This window comes from Lissotriton helveticus, chromosome 2_2 (genome assembly GCF_964261635.1).
Source record: "Lissotriton helveticus chromosome 2_2, aLisHel1.1, whole genome shotgun sequence".
Lineage (NCBI taxonomy): Eukaryota > Metazoa > Chordata > Amphibia > Caudata > Salamandridae > Lissotriton > Lissotriton helveticus.
In genome coordinates, this window is record NC_136060.1 from 175,264,194 (window position 1) to 175,279,120 (window position 14,927).

Here is a 14,927-nt window from a genome sequence, read left to right on the forward strand (position 1 = left end):
GTCAAGCTTTTTCAGTTTTGATACCACAGACCAGTAATGGTTTACCAGAAAGTTTGAGAAACTGCTCTATTCCTTTCGAAGGAGACGGACAACTGTTTAAACAAGCTTTTGGAAGAGCTGGACTCATGAATATCTGCTGCAACATGGTATCATAACTCTTAGATGTAGCACACAAATGCCACAGGACTCTTGGCGCCTAAGTATTATTGACAGACAGAATTGAGGAAAACATGAGGTAATTGAGAGAGCCGACTCCAGGCTAGACCTAAAAAGGAGAGTAATTAAATCTCCATTTAATCCCACAATCGAAATACAGGCAAAGGGCATACCTATTAATAAAATCTATAAAGCACAAAAAAAGCACACTGGCAAGCTATTTTTTTTAGGAGAACTAAAAGTACACAGGTTGTGTGGTCACTCAAAATGAAGAGCCAATAGTTTCAACAGAATAACACCCTGCCACATGCTTGTGGTGGGTAAAAAAAAAAAAACGTTCTACGGGTGGAAAAATTCCACCGACCAAAACCCCCTGTGTATACATAGGTCAAATGCATTTTTTTTTTTTAAAAGAAGTTTGGCGAAACGGTTTAAGCAGCCAGAAGGGCCTAACCAAAAGTGGAATGAACAAATCAATCTACTCAGAAATTCCACAAATAAGCCTCTCACCTGGGTATCAGCCACGTAGGCAGAGTTAATACAATAATGTCTAGTCAATATATGGATAGACGTTCAAGTATCGACTTTACATATTACTGAAATTGCAACATTTGAGTAGGGAGCTGTAGGCCTGTCTTAATAGCTCTGCTTGGTAATCAATAGTAAAATATTTACTATCCATCTGAAATTAATCAAGTTGGTTAAAATAAACTTAAGGGGTATAACAAGCAATTCATCATAATTAGCATTAATTTCAGTTCACTATACCTTTAGCAATGCGCTGTCAGAAGTGGCACCATGGTGTATAGGAAATGGCATTCGTCCATCTGGAGGGGGGAAAAATAACCTACCATTAAAGCCTACATTTGATAGCCAACTATTAGGAGATCAGACTAGATGAAGAACTGTACAGGCAATTGTAGTTCTCTTCCAGAGGATCCTTTTAATAGTCACTGAAAAGCCCCACTCCCATGCAGGATCCCAGAGCACTTTAGAAAATAATTTTGTACAAAGAAATGTGTCCACAACCTATAAAAAAAGCTAAATGACAATTTCTTTTAAAAAAAAGAAACAAAAGTTAACCACTATACAGACCAAGTGACCATAGAAAATCTTTCACAAACTGGAAAGGAAAAAAGGAATGAAGGGCAATGTTAGTGAATAGGCTGCAGTGCAAAGCATAGGACATGGGCACAGTTGAAGACCATCACAGTACACCCTGCATCTTATTATGCCCCACAGGTGAAAGTTAGCTCAGTTAATTTTCCCTGCTCATGGTAACAGGATTCTGGGGCATGGACTGGACTTGGTTCTAAAAACCATTAGAAATCTACGAAAAACCTTACTTTGTCCTCCTATTTGATATCTTTTAAACCATTTCCAGATTGAAAATACCATTTTCTGCAAGGATGGAGTCATTTGTTGTGAATTGCCCGTCCTGTTGAAAGGACTAGTCAGACCCTCACAAAGTGTTCTGTTGTACATCAGGAAATCTGCCAGAAACCTACAGCCAATGTCATACATTCTTTGGAATAACAAAGGACAGGTAGAGTATCAGGCTTTATCAATTACAGGGAAGAGGAAACATCGGCTGGGTCAAATAAAGGGTTAGGAGAAGGTCATTCTTCCACCAGAGAGCACTCCTGCTCCAATGACTTCTAGGAAAGGCGGAGGAAGGGGCAACTCCCCCGATCAACATTACCTCAAATATTTCAGGAATGCTTATTTAGTATTCCAACTCCAGTCCTTGAACATTTTGGGGAAGTTATAAATTCCAAGTCCAGCACCCTTCACAGGTATGATAGCTTTGAGATGCTAATCACAGTGGAGTCCAGTCCACGTTTTGCTTGAGGCACGACCCGTTGTTGGAGGCTGAGAGCGGAGCGGTGACTGTTCCCAGTCGCCTGCTGCTGTTGCCACCGTGTGCTGTGCTGCCCGTGAGGGGAGAGGAGCAGCAGTCTGCAAGGCCCCCTCCGGCCCCTTAAGCTGCCGAAATCCACACCAAAGTCCACCGAAAGCCTCCACCACTCTGGTCAGTTGGAGGGGACCCTGGAGGCCTGCAAGGAGCTTAAACTGGGGGAAAAAAGGTGCCTTCTCCAGATATATTTACTCGCGCGACGTGACCGCACTCACTGACAGACTCAGAAGGAACAAGCATTGGCATAGCCAATAGGTCTCGCTTGTGGGACCTTATAAGTATTTTGTTTTGCAGCACAATATCCTTGTAACTAAATACTTATAAGGTCCCCAAGCGAGACCTATTGGCTATGCCAATGCATGTTTTATATTGACCCCTGTGATCTCCATGCTTCCGCCGTGTTTATGCCCAACTGGCCCTTCTATTGCCGTAGACACCTCTTTAGTCCTCCGCGCGCGTAACCACGACGGCTCTTTTCATAACAGGGACAATAGTAAAGGAACGTAACCAAAACACGTAAACAATTTATGTTTAGAGCCACTTTCAAATAGTTTGACTAATCCAAAACGCCTAATCAGTTTATGTCATTTATTGACGGATTAAAAAGACATGTATAAAATAAAGTATGTTTATCAGACATTTAATGAACATTTTCACATTCCCGTTTTTAATTGCGAAAAGAATCGTTTTAAGGTATACACCCTTCTCATTGTTTTTTACTTAGATGTAAAACTCCATGTAAAACACAAACTAAGCGAGTAATTAAATGTGGACGGAGGATTAGCCTTAGTGTGGAAAATATGTCTGCCATCTTTGAAATATCACACTTCCAGTGGATGACAGATCATATTACTTCAAGTCCACAGAAGTCTACGTTGGTCGACGGAAAATAAATGTGTGTCTTAAAAAAACAGATTGCGAATTATACTTTGTCACGATGTAAACACAATGTTCAAAGACTAAACTAGCTACAATTACGATATATTTCAAAATAATATAAAACTGCGATGAAGCAGGAGGGGAAGCATGTTAACTTTTCACCCTTCTCTGCAGCTAATGAATAAAATGCCTCGGAAAGGGCTCGGGGGTCACTGTTAATATTCTGCACCTGGAAAAGAGCTGAGAATGTGGTTTTCAGCATTTTTACGTGGTGCAACTGCTCATCTCGGCGTGTCAGGGATAAGCTGGACGGGTTTCTGTTTCCCAAGGAAAATGCCTCGCAGTACTGACGGGGAGTATTGTTAAGCAGGCAGCGGGGAGCAGAACTGCTCACCTGGGGGTTCAGCAAACAGAAGTACGAGCGCAATTTTATAGATTAAAAAAATTGTTTTTCATGTGCTGTACTAGCGCAATTTAAAAAGAATCAACTTTGGCAAAGGCAAAGGTGGTGGGAGAGTGATGGTGAAGAAAGAGAAAACTGGGTGAGCTGAAGCAGACGTGACAGAGCTGCCAGCTGGCTTACCGACTGCTGAGGCAGAAAACAGACATGCGATGTTTGCAAACTGCAAGGACAATACCATCAAAGGCTCTCTGTGAGGTATTTGCAAGCTATGGAAGCAAATGGTGGGGGCCTGAAGGAGGAGGGGGTGCGAGGGATGGGGGAAGCTGGCTGGGGAGAGAATGAAGAGCGCACGCTGGGCGAAGCCCTTTGATGTGCTGTGAGCGGCCGGGAATGAATGATTAGGGGAGGAGAAGCGGGAAAGTGAAAGTACGGCCGGCCATGAATAATTAGGGGAGGAGAAGCCCTGGCCGTGAATGCGCTTGCATGTTGCTCGCGTGGTTCACATGAACGGCAAGAAAACGCCATGAAAACGCCAGCAAAAAGCTGGTGGTTTCATGATGTTTTCGCCGCTTGAATTCTCGCTCCGCTCGATGCGCATGCGCGCATCGATAGGTCGCGAGACCTAAAAAGCCAATGTGCTAAGACCGTATCAGAGGAGTTGCGTTTCCGGTTGCGTTTCGGATGAGTTGCGCAGCAGAGTTGTGGCCTGCTGGTCCTGACGCTTGGCTGTTAGTTTGTTCTCTCTTGACCCTGCCCGAGCCAGAGCCCACCCCCTCCCCACCCGCAGTAGCGCATGGTGCTCTTGGGACCCGGAGCGGCTTGTGGCGTACAGAGTGGCTAGTCTCCGGGCGAGTTTTTGGAGCTGCGGAGCCCAGAAGCTGTTCGGTGGCGGATAGCAGTTTGTCCTCTTTCCCCCGCGGCAGCCTGCAGATACCTGCTCCCAGCATTCTCAGTCCGGCTGCCTGCTTGTAATACCAACGGTAGGGAGCCACGCAACTTTTCTTTTTAGTGGGGCAGCAGCCGTCAGGAATTTCCAAGCGGCAGGAGCCACGAAAATAGTGAATCTTCGCTGTAGAAGACACAATTGCTTTACATTGGTGGCAGAAAGTCGACAGCTAGTTCTAACACGGCAGCAGCCGCGAGCTAATTTTCTTAGCGGTGGTAATAATATTGCGTCTCCTGCTGCTGAGTTTGGCCCACATAAGTGGAGGGAGTACCTGGAGCCTCGGTTCTCTCATTTAAAAGAGGCCATAGCCGCATTCAGTTTCATTTAGCAGCGGATTGACCAATATAGTTATTGCTTATGGCTGTTGCTACATTGCCACTTAGAGGGTCTCTATATTAAGGTGACTATAAGGAAAAGAGCTTTGCATAATTTTAAAGGTTCCTCTCCCAAGGGAAATTTTAGAATTTTCTAGTGGTGTTATAAGATCGCGCTTGTTCGCATTTAAAAGCTCTTTTCCTAGAGGAACTCTTGGAATCTTTTTTTTTTTAAGGGGTGAAACTGCAGACCAGTTATCAAGTTGGAAACTGGGAATCTCTTTAAGGCTCTTTGTGTTTTGACTTTTTGAAATTGTAATATGAGATCTGGGCGTGTGAGAGGTAAAGTACAATCGTCCTTTCAAGAACAGCTACAAAAAAGGCGAAGAGCGGCTAGGAAAAAACTAACCCATTCTAAAAAAAGAAATTCCCAAGAGATGACACAGGTGATGTGTACCAGAAAGAACTGTGCTGAGCACAATCTCAAGCCCGGGGGCCACTGTGAAGGGTTCGTGGTTAAACAGTACCCCATCCTCTATAGGAGGAGGGCCCAACTATTCCCAGCTTAGTATTAAGGATTTCTTTATGCAGAAAGGTCGCCAAGCACGACAATAATTGTGATCTTAATTTATCCCTCAATTTACCCCCTTGTATTGGAAAACGTGAATAAAGTCCAAGCAGAATTCGAGGGCTCTATACCTTCCGTGGAGCCGAGTGTTAGTGGGCATCAAGATCTTAGCCCTATACAATCAGCACAACAAGTTCAAGTATGCCAAGACGTATCTGTGGCAAAAAAAATCAACACATAAAATGGTAGTGAATGCCCAAGTTCATGCTGTTCCAACTAACGTGTTTATAAAGGAGGAGTTTCATTTGAAGACGCGGCCTTGTGGAAAGGCTGGTCATCAATGGTCACTTCTTTGGACGTTTTAAGCTCTTGAATGTTAGTGATGCTTCTGTATGGGGGATGTGCAGGTTAACAGAGTCCCAAGACCTTTTGATAATTGAAATGCCCGTCTTTGTGGGGCTGATAATAAGGGTGAGTCCTTAGGAATGCCAATTTTAGAGATAACAAATAAGAATGTTAAGTTTATTTGGTGTAGAGAAATGTGGTGACAATCTGCTACCGGCCCAGCTATTGGATGACCGTGCAATTTTAACTCCGGTAAAAATGGATAATGAAATCAATCCTCAGGGCGTTCAGATCCAAGGTCAAGCTGATATTTTATTGAATATTGCAGATTCTATTCCTAGTCAGCCTGATAACTCACTGATCCCTGCGGTTCTTTTTTTTTGGATAAATAGGACGTTATAACTAATACTGATGGTCATGTTACAAAGAATGAAAATTCTGCTGACGAGTGTATGGAAAAGCTTGCTCAATACCATAAATATTACAACAGGCGCACTTGACTTTCATTCAAATAAACTTGAAATTCAGGTTGATTTGTTAAACACTTTAGAAGTCTATGTGGCCAGTATGGACTCGAAATTATAAAACCTGACAGTTTGGTGGTAAAAGCCCAGGCTGAGGTTAATGATCAATTGATAAGATGTACATGTTGTCACATGTTGGACAAAATGGCTGGGCTCCCAGAAATGTTGGGTTCTTTTATGAAAGGTAAAAAACAGCAGGGAAAACAGTTTGGGATAAAAATCTGGTCTGTACAAAGGAAGGGGATGATAGTTTAGATTTTGAAAATGAGAAGTTTCAAGAGGTTGAGGTGAATGTGGTTTGTGACAATTTGGGTAAACATAAGGAGGTAGACAGGGAGGCCGTGGGAAGTAAGTGTCCAGATGCATATGTAGAGGTTGGTGAGGTCTCTAGTGGACATAAGAAAGGCAAGTCAATACCCATAGCTAAACCGGAGTATAAGCCCTGGGGAAGGTTTAAATAATTGCCCTCCACTATGTAAACGGACAAGGAAAAGGCTGCGGGAAGAGCGGAATAGGGCCAGCAGTGCAGTTGCGTTAGCATCTATTGCAGTAAAGTCAAAGGATTATTACCCCATATTTAAACCGAAACGTCCACCACAGGTCACAGTTGTAGTAGATGGGGACTTTTCTGTTGCTCTGCCATTCCCTATGAGGGTCTGCAATCAGGGACCAATAAATGGTAAAAATATTGATGTTACTAAACCAAAGGATATAATAAAATCAGTTAATGAACCGCAGGGGTTGTGTCCTTTGCCTAAAGATCATGCTGTGGATATTCAGAATCCGTCAAGTAAGGTAGAAACGCTAGAACCCATTTTTGGCCAGTGTCAACCACCAGTACAATTATTTCCTGAATCTATTGTATCTAAAGAAATTAACTCCGGTTTACTAAGCCCTCTATGTGGCAGACAGGAGCACAGTAGTAATAATGGGGACACCAAACTAGTAATGCACCCATTGTATAAATCTCAGGGAACCTATGATCGCCTTAACCGAGGTTTAATATTGAAAATCATTTTAACTATGCCTGATTTAACATTTATTAAATCCTCTGATTTGGTGTCAGTCCAATAGACAGGTTGAGCCCAATACTCCTTGTGAGTCCACTTGGTCATCAAGTGATATTGTTACTAAGATTCTGGGATCCAGGTTGAATTTTATGGACTGCGGAATCAAGATTTGGAACCGTGTACAATATCCCCCAAACTTGAAGGTATTGGCCTTCAAGATGGATATGGGTTGTAAAATTACTGAAGATGCTAAGTTAAATCAAGTGCTTAGAGGTGCAGTAGGTTCAACAAAATAACCAATCCTGCAGTTCTGGTTTGTTGATCACCAATCCTCGGGTTGTCTTTGCGAGTGGTTACCCAAAACCAATATGCGAATGGAGGATTGGTCCTGGTTGCCAGCATCACTCGCAAAGGTGCCCTGTATCGACAGTAATTGAGCAACTGGTGTTACTGAAGATAATATAAATGAAATTAGTCTATGCTCCTGGAATGTCCACGGTCTGCATCATTTATTGTCTGATCCAGATTCAATATCCTTTTTAAACTAATTTCAATTTTTATTATTCCAAAATACATGGTGTGAGTAAATGACCCTTTTGTCTGGATTTAATGAATGTAGTATTCCGGCAATAAAATCAAATAAATTTGGCCGTGCAAAATGTGGACTCTCGTGTTATAGCGCGGCTAACTTTAATCTAACTGTGGAAGTGGTAGATTTTTATATGGGTTGGTTGCAATGCCTTGTGGTAAATACCTCTGATCTAAGGTTAGTTTTTCTTAACGTATTTCTGAGTGCAAGTAAAAATTATTCTGCGCAGTTGTATATCCTTCGGATTATACAGTGTTTTAATATTCCAATACCCGGATGCTGGCCTAATAGTATTGGGTGATTTTAATCTGCAATTATTTTGGTACTCAGAATCTAACTTTTATTTTATTTATTTATTTGTGGGTTTCTAACGCGCTAGAATAGACTCCCGAAGGAGTATCTCTGCGCTATAGACCACTGGGGAACCCGTCCTGGCTTTCCCTGTGAGATGGTCCCTACTGGGTATCTCCAAGGTGAAACCAGGCATCCCCGGCGTATGTGGGGGGCCGTTGTGGAGATGAGGCAAGCTAATGCCCAGAGTTGCCGAGTGTGATCCCTGGTTAGAGTAGGCACCGAGGCGAGAATTATCAAGTCCGCTGACCCTGGTCCACGACCCTGCCGCGTCGGGAATTGAACCCTGGTCCCAGGCCGTCCTCTGCTTCTGGGTCTGCCGCCTCTAACCAGTGAGCCACACCACTCCACTTTAAATCAGGAGGTTTAGCTAAGGATTTGCTGTGATATTATGTCTGAGGCTGGAACCAGCCAGTTAAAAAAAAAATCTGGATCAATTCCCACATTCAAAAACTAAGCAAATTTCAAACATCGATTATACATTTATTTCGGACAATATGAGATCTCATGTGTCTGAATATAAGGTAATCGGCCGACCATAAAGTGATCACAACCCCCAGGTTGTAAAATTTTATTTTTTGGTAGAAATTCAAAAATTTAAGGCTCTTCCCAACTCTGCATGTTGGCCATACAACCTAAGCCTGGTTTGGAATCCAGCCAAAAAGGAGGATATTACGCAAATGGCTGAGGCATGGATTAAGGAAAGTGATCATGGCACCCAGGGTGATAAGAATATGATTATTAGAATATACAGCTAATAGGGTTTGTAGAAATTACAGATATTGGCGCTCTACCTGTAGTATACGTTACACCTGTAGGAAGACAAGATCTAATGTGTGGTGCGTACAGAGCGAACGGAATAACCCTAAAACCGTCCCAAGACAATCATAAGATTACCATAAGCAGTAAACAGCAAAGCTCTCGCAACCACAAACAGTGTAAAAATTAAACAATGTGACAAATAAAGTATCAGAAAGCAGCAGAATTCGTGTTCTTTTTCAAACGGATGTTTTAATTTGATCCACAATCAGCCGACACGTGTTTCATCGCGTTGAAGTGGAGTCATCACGACTCTTAAGGGCTGATGAAATAAAGTAAACATATGTATAGTACATTTCACTATAACACTTCTGGTACACTTGTCAATAATAAAAGACGTGCACGGAAGTGAGGGTGACTAATCTTGTGATTTACGTACCATGCACATCCACACTCGCAACACAGTGATGGTTGTAAAGTGCGTGGGTAGCAGTTACACCATAAAAAATCCATTCCAACAGTTAATTCACTGTTGACAAAAACCAAAATCACGTGGTTTGTTGTCTCCCGCTCACGAGGAAACCGCGTTAGTGAAGGATCAGGGTGTAAAACGTGTCCATTATTCCATTCTATTGAGCACAAAGTGTATGGGTCATGCACGATATCCAAGTAGGTCTATGTGCAGAATAAAAATCATGCAATTCGTGAAAACCTCACTAATATCAAATTCAGCCTACCTGGTATAACCCAGGTTTGTATGGGTAGATATGAAAATAAGTGCGAGTAGGTCGATATATCTAAATATGTACAGAAAAAGGAAAAAAACACAAAATGAAAAAGTAAGAAAGGGAGGAAAATTACTGAAAGGCAAGCGGTAAAGATCACAGGGTGCAATAACCTAGTGTTGACTATGGCTTACCCTGTATAAATATTGACGGATATGTCAATATGTTATGAACGCAGAGAACCCTGGTATCGGGTTAGCAGATAAATGTTCACACAGCTGTATAGATATGTTTAAAATGTTGCTCGTAAGTTCCAAAAGAGACTGCACGAAAAGAAAAAAGTAAAAAGTCACCAAATGAATATAAATACGATGAAAACATCAAAAGACAACCGAGTAGTGGTCAAGACTCAGAAAAACTGTCGATGCAGTTCAATACATCTCTAGATCAAACGGTACATACCTAAACACGTGTAGGTGTTTAGCCGTACCGGGAGGGGATCAGACTGTTCAAAGTACTCTGAGGCTGAGTTCCGGGTAAGACTCTCTGTCGGTAATTGTACTAAGTGTAGAGAGACACAAAGGGGAAACAAAAGTGAAAATGTTTCTACACTTTGAGCCGGTAATAAAAAAGACGCAAGTACACAAAGTATTGTGTTCTTACCTCCAGTCGATATCCCTCCTCAGTAGGTTCCCGGTCGCCGTGTTCCAGAGACGGACACGTGACCGGAAAACGGATGGTAATAATATAGTCTAGGTAGGTCAAAAGCTAGAGCGTGCAAGTCTGAATACCACGTCCAAAGTGTAACCGCCATCTTGGATGTGAAAATTGCTCGCTGTGAGTAACCTCGTAGGCGGCACGAAATTGAAAACTACAAATTAAATAGGGCGCCATTTAATAAGAAGACACTTGGTTGGTGGCGAAAACTTAAATATTAGTATTCCAGGCGCTCATCTCAAGGCTCTCATATAGTATGAAAAGGATGAGAGAAAAGTGTAAACATGAAGATCAAAAGAGATCTGTTGACATCATCTTCCTTGTGACTTGAATTTATTACTAACGGGAACAGAACGGAGAATTAACATATCAAGTCGAGATACTAGAGTAAGACTGAGAATTTCCCAAAAAGGGGCTTAGCTCGCGTAAAAACTAAGCCTCATGGTGAAATTACCCCTTGGTAAACTAAATCTGTGAGTTGGGTGATCACGTGAAAATCGTGTGCGATGAGAAATAGGTGTCAATTGTTGCGTTATAATGGCGAACCTTGAATTAAGCACCCATAAGTGAAAAGTGAAGTCGCATTGTGATAGGTGACATGACAATTCGTCTGTATACATTCATAAATCTGAATATAAATTTGTGGAATTAAAATTCATGATGACAAGTCCTTTCTATTATATACGTCAGTTATGAGTAAAAATTAACATTGTGGTACTCAGCACATAAAAACCATAAGGTTAATTCCTAAATGGATTCGTTCATGCAGTTCTCATTTCAGTCAAAACGATTTCATGTCCATTTACAATTATATTAACAATTTACAGTTTTATGACTCATGTGCAACATTTCATCAAGTAAAGGGGCATTAGTCCCCTAAGAAGAATTGAAGCTCTGGGTCATAGTTCAGCCCGTGTTCCACGCATTGCAAACGCATGATCCAGGTGGCTTCCCTACGTCTCAGAGCGAGTTCTCTGTTACCCCCCCTAATATTCGGGGGGATTACATCAATACCAAAGAAACGTACCTTCACCTCATCCTCAAGTGGCTGACATGCCGCAATATGCAGCGCAACCGGGTATTTGGGATCTCTTTTGAATAGCCCGCATATGTTCAGCTAGCCTTTCTTTAAGAGGCCTGATAGTACTGCCCACGTACATCTTGCCACAATGGCATTCAATAATGTACACAACGTATCTAGTTAAACATGTGATATTATGTCTAATTGTGTATCTGACACCATCATGACCTTTAAATGTTTTTGTCCCATGTTTGCCCCAAACACACAACGAGCAGAAGCCACATTTGAAAAATCCTAAGCCATGTGTGGTAAGCCAATCTGCGGCTGAAGTGTTGTGTGGGACCGTAGGACTAAGTTTGTTTTTAAGTGTACATCCCTTCCTGTATGTAATGGCTGGTCTTTCTGGTAACCACTCTCTCAACGTTGCGTCTTCAGTTAGCAGTTTCCAATGTTTGTTAAAACTCGGAGACTGCATGATGTAGCGCATTAAACTCAGTAATGAGTCTAATTTTTTGGGTAGAGGATTCACTGGAGGCACGTTTCTTTAAACAATCTGGTCTTGAGGCGCGACGAACCCTCTATACCGCCGAGCCCTCGAGCTCGGCGGTAAGGGGTAGGTCACCGCACACGGACTCGGAGCACTGAAGCCACATTATATGGGCTCAACTCTGAAGTACCACACCGCCGATCCCTCATGTGGCCTCTCACATATGACCATTAGGCATAGGAGGATCCACTAAGGTAACGAATACAACATATATGACATTAGCATGTTGTTGCTTTCACTTTGGTCCTGAAGAATCGCGGTTACTATAGCCCTAGCGAGAAACATGTTGACCACATGCACCCCTAGCCTCTTCTAGAGTCACACAACCCTAACTAGTTGACACCTAGGAAGCTAGCCCCACCTTTTAACTGTAGCCAGAGGACCACTAGAATAAAGGTAATTCCGGTACCCCTTGCTACATTTTTAATCAGTTCAATAGGAATACACCATCCTGCCCACAGACCCCCACTTCACCAAAAGGCAGTTGGAAAAAGATCTCCGCCAAAGAGCCCCTCTTTGAGGTGAGCCCGTCGGGGGTTGCACCGCCTCCCCGACGAGGAGCAACCGCCGATGATGAAGCATGACACTCTTCGGGGTGTGTGAGGCAATCACATCCAACACAATGGATGCCCCAGGGTACCATAACAACACCCTTGGTCACGCCAGGCAATTCTTCTCCCACAACCTTCCTTAAATCCTCACCTCTTTTCAGGAACAGTGCAGCACCCTCTCCCTTTGTTGGTTTTTCTGTAAATATACAGAAACCCAGTTGGGTAATGTTTATAACCAATTTGCATGGTGTATCAGCTAGGGTGGGAAAACTCAGCTAGGTTGGCCTCAGGTGAGTTAAATAGTATATCATTAATTTATGCGAGGAATGAAGATTGTCTCGATCGGAACTCTTAATGATCATGCTATTTATTCTAGTCCTGATCCAAATCTTGATTTAGAAATTCCAAGCTGTACTCTAGCATTGACCCTGCTACGAGGACTGCGAGCAAAGGGTGCCCCAGGACCTAATGGGTTACCGATGCCATGGTTTCATGTTAATAGTAATCTGTGGGCAGGCTTTTTGCATAATCTATTTAGGGATGTTCTGAAATTGGGGGTTGTTCCAGAGTTGTGGCAAGGTAGCATAGTGCAACCAATTTATAAGCGCGGTAAGGTTTCAAACCCAGCTAATTAGTTTAATTTCATTGAGTGATGTCGATGCAAAGGTGTTTGCTTCCTGTCTAATCGATTTGGAAGACTGGGCTACGAAGGAGAATATTATTCCATTTAATCAGCCTGGTTTTCAGAAAGGTCAATCCACTATCACCAATTTGTTGGCTCTAACATTGCTTGCGGAGAAGGCTGTCTTGAATAAGCAAAATCTATATATTGCTTTTATAGATCTTAAGGCAGCCTTAGACTGTGCCTCGAAACTTATGGAAAAAACTGTCAGATCTGGAAATTCCAATTAAATTGTTGAAAGCTATTATGCTTCTGTATACCAACACTTGGGTTCAAGTTAAGATTGGGGAGGGTACCTGCTTACCAAGGCGGCTCAGAACATAATGGCTTAAAGCAGGGCTGTGTTCTTGCCCCCTGTTTATTTAATTTATTCCTATCAGACCTTTCACAGCACTTGGAGGTTGTTAATGGCCATGTTCCTAGGATTGGGGGAGTGCCAATTAGCTACCTCCAGTATGCTGATAAGATTCTTGTGAACCATACCCCCAGGCCTACAAAGACATATTATTGCCTTAGATTATTATATACAGTAGAATTGCCTTGAACGGATCTTCAAAAAAACGAAAGTGATAAAAATTGGGGTAGTTAAACAGAAGTTTAATTCCTGTAAAGCCAGAGCAGGCACAATTGATATGGTTAGGACTTAGATCTTTAAGATGAATTTTAAGATATATCACTAGGTATCTGAGGGCCAAGATTGATGTTGATCCATGCTTTTAAATGTTTAAAGAAATCATGAACTGTCGATCGTTCGAGTTTATTCTAAAAGTGGTTGAAGCCAAGTTACAACCTAGCCTAATTTATGGTTCTCCGATTACTAGAGGAAAAGATTGGAAGTTGCTTGACTTACTGATTAAGGTTTTTAAAGCAACCGTTGAAATTGCCAGGTCAGTGTGTCAAGCAGCAATTAGAATGGAATTTGGTCTCGAAAGACAGTGCCGGGTAACAAAAGGATCCTTCCTAAAATGTATGGCTGTATCATCAACATCAGTCCCGGTCTTTAGGGAATATCTGTTGGCAAGAAATTGATGAATCTGCTTGCAATGCAAAATGGAGAGCTTATATTTTAGCATCCTTACAAGATATTGGCCTGGAAATTAAACTGTCAGCTCTGAAAATGCCTCACTATAAATTAATTTAAAAAAGCATATCAAAGCGGAATCGTTTCAATTGGATAAAAAACTATGCATGGTACGTGATCAATTCATATCAATCCCCGTATGTCCAGCCATATTTGAATGTCTTTTCTGTAAAGTTAGGCTACGTATGGGTATGAACCCAACAAAGGAGGGCACTCGTTCGTGGATCAAACAGTGGCCGGACTCTAATTGTAGACTCTGCGGATGGCCACAGGAATCTTTTACATATAATGTGTATGTCCGAAGCCGACTAATCTTAGACTTTTTTTCTGAAACCTTATTTTCTGATGAGTCATGTGAGATCTGCAAGACAGGCGTTGATCATGTAATTGTCTGGTAAATCAGTTCCACTACTATGTCAACTGGTAAAGTTTTTATTGGCAGTTGAAAAATGTTTAATATAGGGCAGATCCCTTCCAATTTTATGACCTTGGTGCTATAGTCAGTCAATTGCACTTTATTCGATTCGTTAAAATCATAAAAACAATAAAACATTTATATACAATATAAAAACACTTATTTCATGATATACACAATCATTGCAAAATCAGTAATAAGACATAATAGTGACAAATGCAAACCTAAAGGTGTTGTAAACATTTCAGTGAGTTGCAGGCTCAACAGTACAGGATCCCTTAGTGGGCACTTTTAATTTGATTCTGTAGGCCGCCACTAAGAAACTGGCCACACAATAAATGACACCGAGTGCTACATAAAGACTGTAAATAGACATAGGCAGGCCTGACTTGGATAAAACCTGCCTCGCTTAATAGAGGTGCCAAA

The 14,927-nt window shown here is 42.0% G+C and overlaps 1 protein-coding gene across 2 annotated transcripts in view; it reads right to left on the reverse strand.

Annotated features, from left to right (window-relative positions):
• Nucleotides 1-14,927, reverse strand: part of UCHL1 (ubiquitin C-terminal hydrolase L1) — a 464,331-nt gene that overhangs the window by 65,692 nt on the left and 383,712 nt on the right. For both annotated transcript variants that reach the window (XM_078678272.1, XM_078678270.1), the window contains exon 6: nucleotides 925-983. In XM_078678272.1, coding sequence (XP_078534398.1) covers nucleotides 925-983 — 59 coding nt within the window. The remainder of the gene's footprint in view (nucleotides 1-924; nucleotides 984-14,927) is intronic.